This window comes from Semicossyphus pulcher, unplaced genomic scaffold (genome assembly GCF_022749685.1).
Source record: "Semicossyphus pulcher isolate SPU_LCO1_2020_fin unplaced genomic scaffold, fSemPul1.0.p SCAF_14, whole genome shotgun sequence".
Lineage (NCBI taxonomy): Eukaryota > Metazoa > Chordata > Actinopteri > Labriformes > Labridae > Semicossyphus > Semicossyphus pulcher.
The window spans coordinates 2,078,220-2,097,732 of record NW_027211648.1 but is presented as its reverse complement, the minus strand read 5'-3'; the positions used below and the strand labels follow the sequence as shown (position 1 = coordinate 2,097,732).

Sequence of the window (19,513 nt, the reverse complement as noted above, 5' to 3'; positions counted from 1 at the left end):
TGCCGCTGCTAGCCTCCCATACTGCCGCTCTATCCTGAAAGCTGACTCCAGGCCACGCCCCCAGTGACACTACACCCACTTGGACGTCCAGCCAATGGGACGGCGCGTTTTTCTGACATCACAAGGTCAAAGGGTACAGTGATGAAACTGTCCCGATTGTAAACAATCCGATCTGGTGGAGGACAAGTAAGTCTTTTAGCTGATTTCCTTGTGTCGCAGTTTCAGTTGTGTGTTTAACTGATTCTATAAAGATTTAAATTTAAATATAAAACATGTCCAACACCCACATTTATTTTCTGTTCATTTTACAGCGCTGGATATGAAGCTTTTATCGAGGGCGGTAAAGTCTGCTGTGGGTCAGAGGGAGTGGAGCCGCAGACACTTCTGGGGCTGGCTCAATGCAGTCTTTAACAAGTGAGACAACATTAGTCTACGGATTAATGATAGGCGTGTGCAAGCTAACAGCTACAGAGAAATGCATGCACGGACTTGACAAAGCCCTCAACCATAGACTATATAAAGTAATTGCCCTCAACACACACCTCCATTCACATAAGCACAAACCTATACATCTTATATATTCAGAGATGTTCATTTTGGCCTTAGTTTGCTGCATGTGGTGGCTCAAGCTCCTTTATTTGAGTAAAAATAGCGATACCACACTGTAGTAATATCAATCAGTCAATGAATCAGTCAATCAGACTTTATTTGTATAGCGCTCTCATGCATTTAAAATGTATTGCAAAATAAAAAAATGAAAACAGAGAGCTCAATAAAAACAGGACCTGGCGAGACTGAGGTAACAGGTAATTCATGATGAGGAAAGACTGGAGGTAGGATTCAAATGTTAAGACTCAAAATGGCAAAATAAAATGGTGAACATAAATAAGACAATAAAACAGTTCACTTTTTCATAAAAATAAACTAGAATAAAATATTAAATCACCAAGTAAGATAATAACACGCTAATCAAATATATATGAATAACTAAAATAGACTAATACTCTGTTAGAAGTAAAGATGTTAAACAGAAGGAACACTCTACGTATTTTAAAACTATTTTTACCAGTATATATTACTATCATACTTGAGGCTGGTCGAGGTGGAGCTATTTTAACCATTATACTTAAGATATGTTACTATTTGTCAGTTCAATCCCTAACAATATATATCTATTAAGAAATTGTTAAAGTCTAAATTTAAAAACTTTAAAATCTAAAAAGGTAAACACATTTTTCAGATAATCATCGTGGAGTATAAGTACAATATCTGTTATTGTTATGCAGTATATTGATTTACTGCCTTCTGCATTTTATTTAAAGGTTCGGCATAAAAATATGGCATTTTAAAAATGTGTTCAATAACCATTAGAAATACGACAGCTAAATATACAGAATATACAGACAGGAGAATACATCAACCAGTTGACTGCTTTATGCACCAGAAACTTACATTCAGGTTATATGTTCAAACAATATGTATATATTTATGTATTGTTGTTGCATGTTGATTAAATATCTCATCGTTAGAGAATTGTAGGTTCATGTGACCTAAGAATTTAAAAAATCTAATATTTTATCCTGATGTAATTTCTAAGACTGTAAGAGCATAAGAGACATAACATGTTAAAGATATGAACAATGCCCATCACAACTTCACTCTGTGGTCTAGTTTATTCTGTTTGACAAAGAAAAAATTGAGTAATCAGGTAAATATCATGCAAATACTCAGTTACAGTCAGCAAATATGCTCAGCTTAACAAACATTATCTGATCTGCTCAGGCTAAAGCAGCTGGCCTGGTGGGCAGGTTGCCATTTAGACCAAATGTGATTGCAACATCATGTCAGTGACGTGCCCTGAGTGTTTGTTGATCTTCACACAGGGTGGACTATGAGAGGATCAAAGCTGTTGGTCCAGATCGAGCTGCAGCAGAATGGCTGCTGAGATGTGGAGCCAAAGTGAGGTTTCAAGGTTTCGAGCGCTGGCATCACGACTACAACGGACTGCCAACTGGGCCCCTGGGCAGATACAAGATCCAGGGGATCGACGCCACTGAATCCTGCATCATGAACAGAGGGTTTGACCACCTGGGTCAGTGTTACAGTGTGTGGGGAATATTGTGTTCCTGTCCTTGTAAATTGTCCTGCTCTCATTTCCATTTCCCTCCATGTGGTCATGGATCTTCTTGCTCTAATAGATTTAACACAACTAAATGTGTAAAGTTACTCATCCAGAGAGGCTGTTGTGCCGAGTAACACCAGAAAACAAGTTGTTGGGATCAGGAAAAACTCTGAATGTTTTTTTCTTTATTACCTTTAGGAAAGTAAGTAAAGTTTTAGCGTCTGAGTGGAAAGTGTTTATCTTCTGTACAGGTTCAAAGTCTTTCAGACTCTGATGTTATGTTTGCAGATCAACTTTTGAGCAGTATGTCCTAGCTGCACTTGTACCTGGGTTTACCTTCAGCTGTAGCTATTATGGAAGGTTTGTCCGTGTGTTTAGCATCAGCATTTGTAGCATTAGCAAGTTAAAATATACACTGAACTGATATATGACTAAATATATGTTACACATTTAAGGATGCTGGCTTTTAGCATGTAAACTTTAGATATTAACACGTATTTGTAAGCATGCAGTGGTTAGCACATTAGCCTGTTAACATACACACAGTTGGTAGACTAATAGTGACGCGTTACTATGCTTACATAAACATAGCAGTTAGCTTGATAATAATTATAATTTAGAGCGAAGAATCTGTTAAGGACACTGACTTTTAGCATGCAGTGCTATCATTAGCATGTCCAAAAGCCAACATTAGCTTAACATGCAACAGATACAGTTAGAAGTCTTGTACTAACTTTAAACTGCATTTTGCTCAATCCTAGACCAGAAATAAACATGTTACAATTAAAATAATGAAAGTATCTACAGATAACCTGATAATATTTAGTAATTAGAGTCTAAGTCTGGCCTATAACATGTATATTTCGCAAACTAGCATGCTATTGTTAGTTGTCTAGCTTGGGTAACATTTAGAACATCTGTGTGTACTACAATGACCAGTTTTGATTTGAAGACCTCCTTTTCTTATTATTTACACCGTGAGAAATATCTGAATGTTTATCTACAAAACTCTTTTATTCTTCAGAAGAAGCAAATCTTCTCAAAATGTAAATGTCTACATACAAGCAGCTGCACAATCATTTAGCCGTCAATATCATCTAAAATTGTCCAAATATTGATTTAAACAACAAACTATTTGATCAAAGAACATCAATCTGTTCAGACGTTTGTTAACGACATTTTTTTTATATTTTTCAAAACTTACTGATTTTGTTCAGGACCTTTAAAAGTTTTAAAGCCTCAATTTCAGAGGTTGTGATCATCAGTCAAATTTAAAGGCAATCAATCCACTGGTCGTCAACTTCCAGGATTTCACCCTGAACTCAAGATTAAAGATTAAAGCTATGTTCACAAAGCGTAAATTTTGCAGTAAGTTAACACGAGCTTGACCTCCTCCATTGACCTGAAAGTGATTCCCGTCTTTGTTAACAAGAAAGGAAAGGCGAGGGTGAAAGTGCATCTCTCCCAGACTCATTATCCAAAAGTGACGCAAGTGAGCGGGATGTTTTACACCGACTCTGACCCTGTTGGCTGCCGCTGCTTCTCACACAAACCTTTTTTTTTTCTTTCTTTGTTTGGTGCCAGAGTCCTCGCAGATTTATGTAGGATGTAAATGTAATCAACAGGACCTGTGCTGATGATGTTTCTGTTCTTTTTTTCTAGATGGTTTGAAACATGTGGAGGAAATCAAGTTCAACAAGTGCATCTACATTGAGGACACGTGCCTGGAGAGGCTGAGCTCGATCGAGAGTCTGCAGGACAGTTTGTACATGATGGAGGTGGTGTCGTGTGGAAATGTGACCGACAAGGGCATCATCGCTCTGCACATGCTCAAGTGAGTGTTTGTTAACCTGTAATATCTAGAGCAGGGCGATAAAACACGATCACGTGTCACAAGACAAACTTAATTTTCACTCGATATTGATATTAGGTGTTATGTCCTATAGGACGAAACAACAACCAGTCAGTCCGCGGTTTTTACCTAACCTGTCATAGATAACTTCACACTGAAAAGAATAGTTTGAGCTGCTCATGAAGACAGAGGAAGTCTCTGTAAAAGAACAAAAAAGAGTTGAACAGAGAGGCACAGAAGCAACTGTGAAATTGAGCTTCAGTAATCCTCCAAAGAGGAGGAAACAGTCGACAAAAAATGCTAATTTGATGCCAGTTGTATGGACGTTCATGGCAGCTTGGCTCAAAGCCCCTTCACCTGACACCCTGTGTCAGCTGAACACCGTTTTTAGTCACTCTGATTTTAATCTTAATCGTGTTTTTACTGTTTTTTGCGACAAGGTCCATTTGTTTTAAACATGAAAAGATCAATGTGGATACTTTGGATCAGTGTTAAATCACTGACCGGGCGGCGCTTGTGATTTTGTTTTGTGAATGTCACCACAGACACCCAGTCCATAATGATACTATATACTGCAAATGCAAAGTCTTTCATCAGTGGGCCACAGGCTCAAACACCAATGTGTTACCTCATTCGGTGATAGATAGAGACTTAACAGACATTTATTCACATGAAAATCTTCGAGATTGTTACGTTTAATCTGAAGTTGTGATGAACCCACTGGTTTCTTCAGGCTTTCGTCACAACAGGACGATAAAGTGGCAGCATTATCAAACTATATGTCATGTAATATCTGTTTCTTGTAAGAATATATGATATTTAAATATCGTTCATTCATCTTTTCGCTGACTTAAGTAGATTAACGTTTTCATGCATTAATTCAACAGGAATCTGGAGTATCTGTTTCTGAGCGATCTTCCCGGCATCAGTGACAGACAAACGACAGTGGACAGACTGCAGACAGCTCTCCCACGTCTGGACATAGCGCTGGACCTGGACTGACTGAGAAACAACTTCCTGTCTGAGTCAAACATGGGCACCTGTTTGAGATTTTTCCAAAGTAAAAGAACCATGTGATCTTTATGAACAGCAGGACGGTCAGGCTGTGTGGGAAGTGTTCAGGTTGATGTTTCACCTTTAGCTTGAAGTGTAGTGAAGCTTTGAAGAAACAGTCGAGCGAAGAGAAACGTTCAAACACTTTTGTTGACACCAGTTTTTCCTGAACGAACGAACTATTCGGTGGTTTATTATATTCTCAACATTAAAGGTATTTCTCCACATGTAGATATACAGAGAGAGTTCATCTTTTCTCTTTCCATTAATTTGGCATTTGTACAGTTTCTGAGGACAGACAGATGGCTGTGAACATCCTTAGCACCAGAGTTTAAGAGATAATGAGTCCAATGTGGTCTTGTTGCTGCTATATGCTAGTAAATATGGGAATGTTTACAGCTGTATTCACTCCTAACGTCAATAAATATTTCAGAAATGCTTATAAGTCGTGAAAAAAACGTTTTTGCCTAACATTATAATCAACTCAAGACGTTTAAACGACATAAAACTCTCTACCAAAAGCATGTCACTCTCTGAGTCCATCGTTATATAAAAATACAATTTGGCAAAGCAGGCGAGGCAGTACGTCAAAGTTTAACCTTCAGTCTACTCAGCGACTTCAAGCAGAGCAGCACATCGCTCTTTGTCGTTTCAATCTGAATCTATATAAAATACAACAAACACGAACCAGCACGTCTCCGAGGACACGCTGGGAAATAGTGCATAGACTGACATCAAACATAAAGGTGCTACCGGGCGTCGCTTCACTTCCTGAGCGTTTCAGAAAAGTTTCCGTCATCTGGTGAGCAGCGACTTTAGATGTTGGGCAGGTGATAGTTGAACTTGCGCAGGTTGTTGTAGTATCTCTTATTGTCCACAGCTGGAAAGATGCTGCTGCCGGTCAGCTGCGGCAAATACTGGACGGAGGGAAAAGAGGAGACACATGCAATTATTCAACATCTGAAAGGAATGAAAAATTAATCAAAATATTAATTTAAAAACACATCTCATCATGCAGCACAAACACTGTTATGAAAAAAGTAACCTGGTAGATTTGAAGAAAACGTTTAAAACAAATATCCACATGGAGTTATTATGGCACTGAAACTTGTGTCCGAGCGAACGTAACAAGGAGTCAGAGGTCTGAAGCTGCATCTTTACTCTGCTACTTTAAATTAGCAGATTTAAAAACACTGATGAAGACAAACGTGTGAGTCATGCAAATGAGAAGAAGTGAAGAAAGAAGCACGCTTTCTTTTGTATTGTCCTGATTCTGATGACTGAAGATCACCAAAGTTTGTGTTCAAAAGGCTGAAATGTTGTTCATGTACTTAAAACAATTTTAAAAGATATTTTTGTTCCTCCAGCTTGTGTGGTTTATTTAATATTTTCTTTTATTTAATATTGTATTAGTTTCAAGTCTTTTAAGCCTGTTTTGAGCTGCTAGTAATATTATTTTTCCATAACATCCATCTCGCCGTCATCTATAGCAGAGGTTCCCAACCTGGGGTCCCGGCCCCCTTAGGGGAGCGCCAAAGATCGCTGGGGGTGCGCGAGGCTCTGTCTGCACTGAGATTGTCAAGATTAGATTTGCACGATAAATAAAATCATTGAAGAAGCACTTAATCGATAATCAAAAGTCTGTTCATTGATTAAGAAATATATTTTTTTGGTCCTCGTTCAAATACTTTTTAGGCCACACCTCTGCGAGCTATCGGCTGATTGGTGTTCATTTTTGCCAATAAAGATTTGGAATGAATCACTTTGTTGTTCAGGTGTACGTGTGTGCGGGCTGGGGGGGCTTAGCCTTTCTTACAAGCAGGGAGGGCTCCAAGGAAAAGGGTTGGGAACCACTGATCTGCACTACTCTTCCTGTTCCAGAGTTAATTTCGTTAATGAAACGACCTTTTTTCCATGACGAATACGAGACGCTGACGAGCTAAAAATAGATCGTTGACAATAAAAAATGAGTTTCACTATTACTTTGATACATTTACTGCATTAAACGGTCATTCCCATGAGTTTAGTTTATTCTTCAATGAAACAAACTGGTTATTTTATTTTTTAAATTATTATCATTATTTTGCTAAATACAAATAAACCTTTTCAGCACTGGAACACGTACGTGTTTAGGTCCAGTCGTTATTCTTACCCCGGCAGGGAGGTGTTTGCGAGGAAAGCGTGTCCTCTTGTTGCTGGGGCGCTCCTGCTCTCGAGAGGTGCTCTCGCTCTTCTCTCGCAGGCTGTCGAAGTACGAGTGCTGCAGGAGCTGCTCACAGGTCAGCCGCTCGGACGGGTCCATCCTCAGACAACCCTGAACCATCAAGATGGGAGGCGGTGAAGTCGAGATAAAGTTACACACAGACAGTACACACTGGTGGGTCGTTATTTGCACTACAGGTGGTTTAAACATTATTCGTCCTCAGATTTCCGCAGATTGCTGCCGGGATGTCGTGACATCAGATTACTTTCCGCCTACTTTTGCTCTGCAAACGGACAGTTTTTCCTTCATACACTGAAGCCTGCTGATAATCAATACTACTCTGACTACAAACGGAAACCAGAACACTTCTCATACCAAAGTCCGGTCCTGCGTGTACAGATTCAAGTAGAGATTACCTTCATCAGACTCAGAGCTTGATGTGACAGGTTGGGATATTTCTGCTCCAAAGGTTCCTACAGGAAGAGACAAATACAATCATTAAGCTTTTTTCTGCTTCTAAACTTTCATTATTTATGAGCTGAGTTGAGGCTGGAGAATCCCATTGGATACAAAATAATCTCAGTTTCTGAATGTAGATGAAACATTATCCAGGTGTGAGATGCAGACGGAGCGGGTTCTCACCTTCTCCTGTGGCTCTGGGATGGAGACTCCGCAGAAGAACTGGTTGTTGCTGAAGACCTGCTGGTGTCGAGGGATCAGATCTCCTGCAGACGACAGGAGAGAGGAACTCAACACACAGCTTTTAGGAAATCATTTTGTCCTTTTTGTTGTGCAGTTTACTCCCGCGGATGAATTAAAGCCTGGTTATTATTTCTCCAACCAATCCCACCATGTCCAACTGTTTTTATTCTAAGCAGTTATTTGTCGGTTTAGCTCCAGTTTTCGTTGTTTCCCCTTCTGAAGGCAGCCACGTTGCAGGATGTCTGGCCCTCACTCGACTGAGGGGACGTCGAGTCACAGGTAGCCACACCCTCAAACATCCCCTGCTTTATTGAATGGGAGCATAATTTACTAAATGAACATCATGCTATATTAAAGAAAACGTGGAACTAAAGATCATAAGACCATAAACTCATTAGGACTAGGCTAGCTTGGTTAGCTGCATCTGTTATTCACGATAACCATGATATATATTGGGGTCCTTATTTTGGTTAGCAAAAAACAGGCTACAAAGAAAGTGTGCTTAAAGTGAGTTTTTGTACAACCGAACCATAAACACAGGGTAGCCACGCCCTAAAACATCCCCTGCTTTTTGTCTCTTTTATTCTAAATATGAGCGTAAGTAACAAAATGAACATCGTGCTGTACTGAAGAAGACTTTAAACTAGAGATAGAGACCATAAAATGTTTACTGATGTCATACATCTCATTTTCTCACTGACTTCTATACAATTAGACTCTGCAACCAGTGGAGTCGCCCCCTGCTGGCCATTTGAAAGCATGCAGGTGTAAGCATTTGCTTCACTTTTAAAGGACCAGTTCTCCCCTGGAATAAGCCGCTGTCAGTCAAAGCTGGTGATCTCTGTAATCGATAGAAGCAATAATATTATAGCTGTGGAGAAAGATGTTCAAACAGCTCGTGGTTTCACCCATTCTACATTCCTACAACAGCCAGCATGCATTGCACCCCTCCCTCTGAAAGGAACGGCCCAGCGAGAGACGTTGGAGTGAAATACTAACGTTTCGCTGCAGGCAACGGCCCAGAGCGAGACAGAATCAGAAATACGACAAGAATATACCGGTGGATCGTCTGAAACATCTTCTGGTCGACATTTCAAACCTGACGATTCTGAACGAGGCATGACATCGGAGGCGGGCGTCCTAGATTGAGGAAGTGTAGTTTAGCGAGCTCCCTGGCCTCCGCCAGATGACACGTTTTAGGAAGTCTGGCGCAGTGTTTCCAGGGCCCGTTGGAGAAGCAGATAGCGTCCTCCAAAGGCATGGAGCAGAATTGCATTTTTTTTCTACCATGATGTCATTAACTCCCCATGATTGCATGATAGGACTGAGGTTGAAATTGGCAAACTGGCCCTTTAAGACCCACAAGATACGTCCACTTCCGATATACAGTCTATGGATTCATAATCTCTTAAAAACAACCGTTAATTTGAAAGACAAAACCGTAACATTTCTCTCTGCACATGTGCATTCCCCGTTCCCCTCAGAGCAGCAGCTTCATCTCACCCAGAGTCTTTCGGATCAGGTACAGCTGGTCCATGTCCGACTTCCCGGGCCACAGAGGGATTCCCGACAGCAGCTCAGCGAACACACAACCGATCGCCCACACGTCCACCGGAGGGCCGTACTGAGTGTCTCCCACCAGCAGCTCGGGGGCCCGGTACCAACGGGTGGCCACGTAGTCTGTGTAGTAGTCACATGGCCCGGCTGGTGGCACACAAGCAGACACACACCACATTTACTGCACATGTATCTTTGCACATGTTAATATGAGCTCACTTTTCTGTCTTGAAGAGATCAAACTGTATTTACTTCTTGAAAGAGAGAATAAATGATGTGATAATAAATACATATTCTTTCTTTTTTCTTCGCTTCTGGTTATCCCAGAGGCATCCTCAGACCGTGACTGACTGACATAATCTCCAACATTACTCTTTACTTTTTGATCTGAGAGAGTTATCGAGTTGTTACGAGACTTTGAGTCCAGCACACTTTTTTAGAAGCAAGATGGTACATTTTGTCAAATCATTTATTACATTTTTAATGTAAAAAAAAGTATCTATATTTATCCCTTTCAGAAATCATCGGTGACTCCGTCTGGATGCAGCGAATATTATGTTTCTTTAAAGCATTTTATAACCGGACAATAAACTATTTTGGATTTTAAAGAAAAAATCTTGAAGATTTAAATTGAAATAAATGAAATGTTGACATTTTATCTGGGACGTATGCGCACGCAGTTGCCTTTTATTATGGCCATTAAATGCTGCCAGATAAAACGAAACTGAGAACTTTGAGATTAAAACTTTAAGGCTGGAAAAGTGTGAGTTTTAAGACACTAGTTATGAGCTGTATTAGCAGCATTAGTGAAAACTTTGCAGCCTGACACAACAAACAAGAGTGAAAGTACAAATACCATACTGCTAAAATACTGCATTAAAATGTTTTTAAGTAAAAGTATGTAACTATAATGACACAGGTATTAAAAATAGAAAAATACTACAACTATTACAAACTAGTCAAGAGTTTTCCAGCCTTTGTTCTATGCTAAGCTAAGCTAACTGTAGCATCATATCTTAGCATGCTGTCATAAGAGTCGTTTCTCATCTAGCTCTAAGAATTAGCGAGCTCTCTGCCTGAAAGTGACCTGGAGTATTTACTCATACAATCACACATGCTGGTTCAGTAAACTGAGCTTAAAGACATAAAAGTAAAAGTACTCACTACAGTAAAAAAAAGTCCTGTTACTATGTTGGCAGATTACTAGAATAAAGTTTTAATGTAGAAGCAGGATGAAACGGAGTGTGCTGAGGTGAAGCTCATTTTTTTATAGCACAGAAGCTAATTATTAGTTTCATTACGGATGATTTTGTGGCCTTTTTTCTCCATAAAACCATTGATTGTCTTTTTTTAGAAGTTATGAAAATAGTTGAAAATGCTGAAACATCTTCTTACAATCCTTACTTTGATTTAACGACACACCAAACCCTTAAATTATCCCAAAAACGTTCAAATTGTTAAAAGAATTCAGAGGAAATACAGAAACCTTTAAAACCAGCTGCACTTATGAATCTTTTGGGTACTGAAATTAAGATTAAAACATTATTATTTACTATTTTAAGTCTTACAGCGGGATAAAATGCAATAAATGTAAATATTAAAAGAGTAAGTTTATTGGTTCCGGCAGAGAGACAGCAGCATAAAGTTCGGTACAAGTAGCTCAGAGTCGTTCCTCAGGAGAGCGCCTAAAAGAAACTTCAGAGCCAACACCGCTGAGTGCAACAGTGTCCACCAGGTGGCGCTGTCAGGTATAAAGCTGCTGATAAAACACTCACTGAGAATCCTGGCAAAGCCGAAGTCGCAGAGTTTGATGACTTGGTGTTTGGTGATGAGAATATTTTCCGGCTTCACGTCCCGGTGAATGCACTGAAAACACACACACAGTCAAATTACAACACACTATGAAACGCTCCGGAACTGTTGTTTTAACAAACTGGGAATAAAAAGGCTGCGTGAGAAACAGCACAGAGGAGAGACACAGGGCTTCTTTGGTTAACTGGGGGCCCTTGCAGCACTTGTTGTGTCTAGGTGATACATTAACGTGCTGGTCAGCCAAGGGGAAGGAATTCTTGTTAAAAAAAAAGGAGCCATAAAGCCGACGGTTTGGTGGGAGGAGACCGGAGGAATTCAAAAACAGGCTGAAGGAGAGGACACGAAGAGAGGACACGAAACAGACGCAGAACGAGTCACTCACATTTTGTTTGTGACAGAAGTTTACAGCCTGAAGAGTCTGCCAAGTGATACTTTTAACCAGGTGCTCCGGGACACTGAAACACAGGAAGCAAATCAAAGAGTTTCAGTCATTAACAGTTAACTCATAAATTGTTAGAATGAACCTGAGTTGACCATCACAGCATGACCGTTTTATTTTAGATAGACTCAAGCCGTTAAGAGCATTCTGGCCAGCATTGCTGAAAGAGATCACATCAATTTCTTACTGCTTACAAAGCAGCAACAGAAACGTCTCCTGTCTACCTGAACGCCCTCATCCAGGTCTACACTCCGTCCCGCCCACTACGCTCTGCCAATGAAAGGCGCCTGGTGCTCCCATCACAACAGGGCCCTAAGTCTCTAACTAGACTCTTCTCCTCAGTCGTCCCCCGGTGGTGGAACGAGCTACCAAACTCCACTCGGTCCGCAGAGTCCCTTTGACCTTTAAGAAGAAGCTAAAGACCCAGCTCTTTATGAACACCTCTGACCTTAATGATATTGATGCTGCTTCTTTACACCCTGTGTGTTGCCTCTGTGCTCTGTCTGTTGGCACCAGTGTCCGATCGCACTTGAAGCTGTTTGTTGGCTCTTCCTGACTTCGTTCCCTCCTGTCTCGATCGTTGCTTGTGTTGTATTAACTCTCAGATGTTCGTCGCTTTGGACAAAAGCGTCTGCTAAATGAAATTGTAACATTCTAACTAGCAGTGCCTTGAGCTAAATGCTAACTCCAGCATGCTAACATAAACATGCCTAGACGATGCTTACATGTAGATGTTAAAGTCACTGTGAGGAGTTTTTCACTGGTTTTGAAAGCGACTGAAATTAACTCTGGTTACTCTCCATGAGCTACAAAAGCAAACCAGACCATCAAACCATCAGACAAACATTTAAAGTGAGTGATACATAGGAATGTTAAAGAAAGCAGGATGAGATTTGCATGTTCAGGACACGATCAGCGACACAAACCGAAATCAGCTTTAAGCAGGTATAATGCCAACCATGTTCAGCTAAGTTTAGTGTTTATGCAAGTTTAATGAAAAGTGAAATGAGGTTGTTACAAAGCATCCTCATGAGGCACTGAATGTTTGCACCAATTTTGTCACGGTCATAGAATGTATGAAAAGATGGACGAGGCGTCTCCACCACTTCAAATTGTATTTTTTTGAAGCCCCTGGAGGCGGGCGCTGCCGTCTTGCGCTGGTGACATCATGTGGAGCCAGAGAGTGTGATCAGCAGGTGGAGCCGCGGTAACGAGGTCCCGCCCCTTCCTCTGCCCGACACACACCTTTACCTTGTGTCCTTCGCGTGTTGGCGCCCTCAGGTTTCAACGCTTATGGAAAGTTCAATGACTGTGGTGTTAGTGTTAGTTACGTCTCCTCTCGCCGTTCCTCCTCTACTCTGCTACTCGGGAACAGAACGCTGCAGGAGCCCCATTTGTCCACAGAGCTGTCAATCATGAGGCCACACCCCCTTTTTACAGCATCAAATAATTAATTAAAAGTAAACCTGTCAGAAAAATGAACACTTGGACATAAATCAGCATGATAAGAACTAACTATAATGACAGAAACCATGTTTGAGAAAAATGTATTTGACGTGTATTTTGATTTTATAGTTTGACTCATGTCTCATCTGTTAACATGGAGGAGGCGGGCTTTATGAGCTATACTGCAGCCAGTCAGCAGGGGGCGACAGAGAGGGTTTGGCTTCACTTTCAGGGAGCTGTCATGTCGGCCATCTTTTTATACAGTCTGTGGTCACAATCCATTCAACTCTTTTTAAGGCTAAAACACAGAAACTCATGGTGGCGCTGTGGATCACCAGAGTCGATCACGGACGTCCTTTATGCTAATACAGCCGATATTTGCTGCTAGCTGCGGCTTAAAATTAAACTAATAGCAACAGAACAAGTTTGTTTGAGCTGAAGCGTTAAAGGTTTCACTGTTTTTAATTTAATTTCATCCCCTCATGTTTCGTCGTCCCTGAGTTTTGATTCACTTTGCTTGTATTTGTAAAACACTTTTTATCTTGTTAAGAAAAATGCAAAACAAATAAAGTATATTTGGGGAATCTGGGAGAAAATGGATTCATCTAGATTTAGAAAAAGCAGGATGGATGCATAGGTCGCTTTGTTTCTTCTGTCCAGCTCAGCTCTCAGACTTCTCTCCTCCCTCAGACGGACAGTGAGCGGTCCTTCCAATGTTTCCAGCTCGCTCAGATGTCCAACACTGAGGCTTTGTTGGTTCAGAGGCCGTCATCTATCAGTGTTGCTGTGGAAATGGCTAAATCGAGCTCTGTGACGGGCAATTAATAACAAGCTCCGCCCCTTCTCTCCACTTTGTTCTCTCTGCTTTTGAACGTCCAGGAGGCTTCAGGCCAGGACCAGACGGGGGCGAAAACCAGACAGTGAAAAAAACACTCAGTATAAAATGTGGCCTATAGAGTCCTGACAGCTCCCCGCCTGCAAAGCATTCTGGGAGAGCATCACTGTAAACATTCCACAGCGAGCAGGTCAGCTTCCCGGGAGACGAGCGTTGTGCCGGGGACAAAGCAGAGAGTACGGTGTGGTATACGTGTACTGTAGAGATAACACAAAGTACACTTTGTTTAATCCAAAGCCCCCCGCGCTCAGATTTATGCTCTCATTCTCTCACAGTTTATGTCCGTACAGTAAACTGAGCTGTGAAAATAAAGTCTTTAAGTAGATATTCGTGCTTTTTATCGCCTCACTAAAACACGTTTCTGAGTCTTTACTGCAGAGAACAGAATTGTCCTTATTCAACAATCAAATTGTTTTTTGTGATTGTTTTAACGTGTATTTTATTTACATCTGAACACGTCTGGATTTATGCTCAAAGTGTGTTAAACCACGTATAGATGTAATACTTTTTTTAAAGACCTGTAAGGCTAATTCTTGTGCTTAAAAACAGCAATTAACCAAACAAATCTCACCAACTCGTCCATCTCGTAGGTAGGCAGGATGTTTTGGAGCTTTCAACTGTATCAGATGATACTCAGCAGGCAAAGCTTTAAACAAATCTTGAAAGACCAGCTGCAGTCATGTTTGAAGACGTATAAAATGTTCTGCTTGAAATAATCAATCATCATTTTGACAGCATCAAATAACTAATTAAAAGTAAACCTGTCAGAAAAATGAACACTTGGACATAAATCAGCAGGATAAGAACTAACTATAATGACAGAAACCACGTTGGAGAAAAATGTATTTGACGTGTATTTTGATTTTATAGTTTGACTCATGTCCCATCTGTGAACATGGAGGAGGCGGGCTTTATGAGCTATACTGCAGCCAGTCAGCAGGGGGGGTTTGGACTCACTTTAAGGGCCTACAGAGATAGACCTTTTTGTTACAAAGGAAGATGATTTAAACCAGGAACTGACGTTACCTCGCTCTCTTCAAAGCCACCAGACTCCATTGATAAAAGGAGTAATTTTACCTTCACAGAACAGAGGAGTAGCTGGTCTACCTCCGCCTCAATCAGATAGTTTTTTGTGTAATTGTGTGTTTCACAAATATTGTGTTGGATCCAAATTAACCATTTAAAACAGCAAAGCCACAAAAAAACACAAAGATGCTAACCGATCAAGGCAGCAGTAGATCAGCTACTCCTGTGTTCTGTGAAGGTAAAATTACTCGTTTTATCAATGGAGTCTGGTGACTTTGAAGAAAACGATGTAACGTCTGTTTCTGGTTTAAAAAAATCCTCCTCCTCTGTAACAAAAAGGTCTATCTCTGTAGGGATCCTTTCTGTAATGCTGTCACACACTTAGAATAACAATCTGAGCCTGTCAGTGGAAACAACAAGAACTTTGAGTGGACGCACTTTCATCAGGTGCATTCAGCCTTAAGGATTATGGTGCAGCGTGTTTTGCGAAATGCAGAAATGCACCAGGGCAATTCCTTCTTCTAATACCTGTAATTTAGACCCCGAAACATAAAATATATAACCCCTAAATAAATAAAAGAGTCCAGGTATAAAAATACAAGAAGTCACCTTTAAAGGGCTTAATGCAACACTCCTAAATGATGAACCTCTGAGCTTGGAAAAATGCACAAACTGAACTTAAGTTTCAAAGTTGGATTGTAAGTTTATGCAAACTGACACTTCTGTTGTCGTATATAATTCACTTCTTTTTGGTCAAATATCTAAAAACTGGACCCACCCTCTGGGATGACGGTCCAGCTCGTTGAGGACTGTGTGGTCGCAGTACTCGAACACGAGGTGGAGCTTCCGTTTACGCCGAAACACCTCGATCAGATTCACCAGGTTGGCGTGTTTCAGTTGCTGCAGAGAAACAGAAACAGAGAAGAGAGAGATTTAAAGGAAGACGTCTCAGATCACACGCAGGGCTTTTATGAATCAACATCAGAGAAATACAACAGCATACAACAAATACGGTACCTAAAACAGGGACAGGTATTATTGTTGTTTTGGTGTTTCACAGAGTTCAAGTATAGGAAAGTGGTGTGGAAGAAAAACACAAGTCAAAATGATGAAACAAAAGTCACAATCTTTAGATTCTTCAGATTTACTGAATTTGGACTTTTTATTTAATAAACTTCATTTTAACAAAATATATTATAATCCAGTTTTTGACACCAAAATCTGACTTGTTATCTCCTAATTTGGCCTTTTTATCTCATAATGGTGACTTGGTGTGTCAACATTTGGAGTTTTGATTCTCAGAAAACATTTTGACCAGTTTGTCATATTTTTGTCTTTTTTCTCTCATATCAAAATAAAAGCCTTTAAAATGCAGTTTAACTAAAACCAGTGAACCAGTCGCGCCAGTAGAGAAGTGAACCAGCTGTGTTTAGCTCCCATCAAACACTAAACCGCTAACAGCTGGTAATAAACATGCTGTTACCCCGGACAACCAGGCCCATCCTCTCCTATTTATGAGCTCCTGGTGTCCAGCAGGCCAGCGACACTCCCGCCCGCCGCATGACTAATTAAACCCCAACATGAACCCCAGCATCTTCAACATAAAAAACACAAAAAGAAACCAGTCGTGATATTGTTCCTCTTTCTTGTCTGTAAATGATCTGCTGTTTCATGTTTTTGTCATTTGTTTTTACACTGATGACGTCTCACTGAGGGTTTATCATAAGTTGTGATGAATATTCAGAGCTGGATTTTTACTGTTAAAGAGCTAAAAACACATGTTCAAAAACTGGATTTTCAGCATGTTCATTTCCTGCGTTTGATCCTCTGAATTACAACAACGCTACAACAACGCTACAACAACACTACAGCAACGCCTCCCCTTCTGTCTGCAGAAACAATCGCACGTTTCCCTCCCGCGGGCTGCACAGCAGAGACGGATAGCTGAGCATTTATGGCTCTAAAAACACGATTTGCATCTTTAAAACATGAAATAAACTTTAAAGTCACGTGAAGCATCACAGACTGGGCGATGTGTTACTGGGAATCATTACTGTGTTTCCAGGGTAGAACAGAGTGAGTCACACATTTATATACAATATATTATTTATACAAATCAGGATAAAAGAGATCTTCCAATCTATAAAAGGTAATAATTTGAACTTAAATTAAGAGATAAAAGTTCTTCACTCTCATACTCTTGTTTTGTAAATCAAACTTTTTATTCCTTATTTTGATTAACGAGCCACATTTTGACAAACAAAAACATGTTTTTTGTTTTCATCCCAGTTTGGGACGAAACACGTGTACAAACTTAATTATAATTTGGAATCTGTTTCCCTCATTATTCCAATCAATCAATCAATCAAATTTTATATGTATCGCACCAAATCATAACCAAAGTTATTTCAGGACACTTTACAGAAAGAGCAGGTCTACACCGACTCTTTGTTATGTTATTGACACATTGGCACATGGGCAGGAAAACTTCCTTTAGCAGGCAGAAACCTCGAGCAGAACCAGACTCGTGTTGAACATCTGCCTCGACTGGACAGAGAAGTGGGACAGAAGGAGATGCAGGATAGAGACAGGCAGAGAGAGCAACAACAACATATGTTCTTGTTACATCAACAACAAGAGCAAGAACATATGCATCATCAACATCAGCAGCTGAATCGCTTACAGTCATGATTTTGACTTGAAGTTAAAGTTTTGACTCTTTATAAAGTTAGTTGAACTCTAGTTTTTACTTTGTCGCTCAGAACTTGGACTGAAAAAGCAATTTTTTTACGTATGAAATCATAAATTTGACTTATTCCTCGAATATGTTGGATTAAATTGGTCAAATATTTTATGGCGATAATAATCTCAACACAGGTTTTTTGTTTCGTTTTGACTTTTTATTTTGCAGTTTTGTATTTGTTTCTCAAAATCTCGACTTCACATGAACAATTAACACTCTATCAAATAGTTATGACTTAGTTGATCAATATCTTTACTTTTTATCACATCATTTTGACTTAATATCTTTTAATATTAATTTGGAAATAACAAAAGCTCTACTTAAAAAAACCATGCCCTCGTAGAAAAAGGAAACTCATAAACCTGGACTTCTGCTTCATCAGTGAGACAGGACAGGGGACAGGAATGCTCTGTTACCTTGAGCATCCTGATCTCCCTCAGGGCGATCTTCCTGATGATGGGGTCGTCCTCTGACTCCACAAACTTCTTGATGGCGACGATCTGCCCCGTATCTTTGTTCCTGCACTTGAAGACGACGCCGTAGGAGCCCTCTCCGATTTTTCCAATCTTCTCGTACTTCTCCATCCTCAGGCTCGACCAGCAAACATCCGAAGGTAAAAAAAACAAACACTTCTCCAGGGGGGATTCTGCAGGAGAGGAGGAGACACAGGAGGGGACGTAAGAGGAGAGGAGTGACCACCTGGAGCTTTGTGAAGCAAATAAATCCTTCTGAGGATCCAAACTGGGCCACGTGGAGGTTGGTTCTTTAATGGATAAGTTACAAAGATGCTGCTTAAACATAAAACAGACTCATGTTTATGTAGGCAGAAAAAGAGATCAGAATTGTGCAGCACAGACTCTGAGTCAATATGTGCAACAGAGCTGATGGCACAGAAACCTGTCATGCATAATGATCTGAGTTAATTAAAAGAGCATACAAATATTAACATGCATATTCTTATCCAATACAACCTCTAACATAGGTTCAGATGTGGCTACAATCAGGGGATGAAAATGCTTAAAATAAGCTCTTAAACTGCCTCCAAAAGACAGATTTAATTGCTCAGAGGCAACAGTACACCTGTCTCCCTACAGTTAGATTGCGTAACGAAACATTTGCAATGCAAAGTATATTAGGTCATTTCCCAACGGGGGGATAGAGAGCGAACAACAAATATCAGAGAGAGAGAGAGAGAGAGAGAGAGAGAGAGAGAGAGAGAGAGAGAGAGAGAGAGAGAGCAGGGGATAAAATCAAAGTGCTGCACTTTTAAAAATGAAGAAAAGGAAGAAAAAAAATTAAATAAAAGCAAAACGAAGGAAATAAAATCTCAGTGTTAATAAGAAGTGCTGCAGGGAGGATTTCATGTGATTAAAATAACGTGATTATAATCTTATAGTCCGAGCGCAGTTGCCTCATGACACCTCCGGATAATAAAGGAAAGGAAAATTCATTTATTTTTTAAATGAAGAATTTTCCGGTAAAAAACACTTCCTGTTCGCTAAATATGTAAACAAATGAAATAAAAACTTACTCTGAGTGTAAATGTTGTCGGATGTTGGTCAGTCACGAGTTCAGAAGTCGAACAGCAGCTGCAGCTTCTCACCAACACGACGAGCTGGGCGACCACAGCTCAACTGCCCCTGCACACACAACAAGCGATATG

At 40.2% G+C, this 19,513-nt stretch overlaps 2 protein-coding genes across 2 annotated transcripts; one reads left to right on the top strand and one right to left on the bottom strand.

Annotated features, from left to right (window-relative positions):
* Positions 1 to 137: 137 nt before the first annotated feature.
* Positions 138 to 6,393, top strand: dmac2l (distal membrane arm assembly component 2 like). The gene is made up of 5 exons (XM_069662103.1): positions 138 to 186; positions 312 to 414; positions 1,884 to 2,092; positions 3,785 to 3,956; positions 4,862 to 6,393. Exons 2-5 carry the CDS (start codon positions 320 to 322, stop codon positions 4,974 to 4,976), a joined length of 591 nt encoding a protein of 196 aa, XP_069518204.1. The 5' UTR covers positions 138 to 186; positions 312 to 319; the 3' UTR covers positions 4,977 to 6,393.
* Positions 5,155 to 19,402, bottom strand: cdkl1 (cyclin dependent kinase like 1 (CDC2 related kinase)). Its single transcript, XM_069662102.1, has 10 exons — positions 19,382 to 19,402; positions 18,267 to 18,496; positions 15,886 to 16,007; positions 11,684 to 11,756; positions 11,265 to 11,355; positions 9,436 to 9,636; positions 7,873 to 7,955; positions 7,647 to 7,703; positions 7,180 to 7,341; positions 5,155 to 5,944 (listed from the first exon to the last, which is right to left on the bottom strand). Exons 2-10 carry the CDS (start codon positions 18,432 to 18,434, stop codon positions 5,843 to 5,845), a joined length of 1,059 nt encoding a protein of 352 aa, XP_069518203.1. The 5' UTR covers positions 18,435 to 18,496; positions 19,382 to 19,402; the 3' UTR covers positions 5,155 to 5,842.
* Between the last annotated feature and the right edge of the window lie 111 nt (positions 19,403 to 19,513).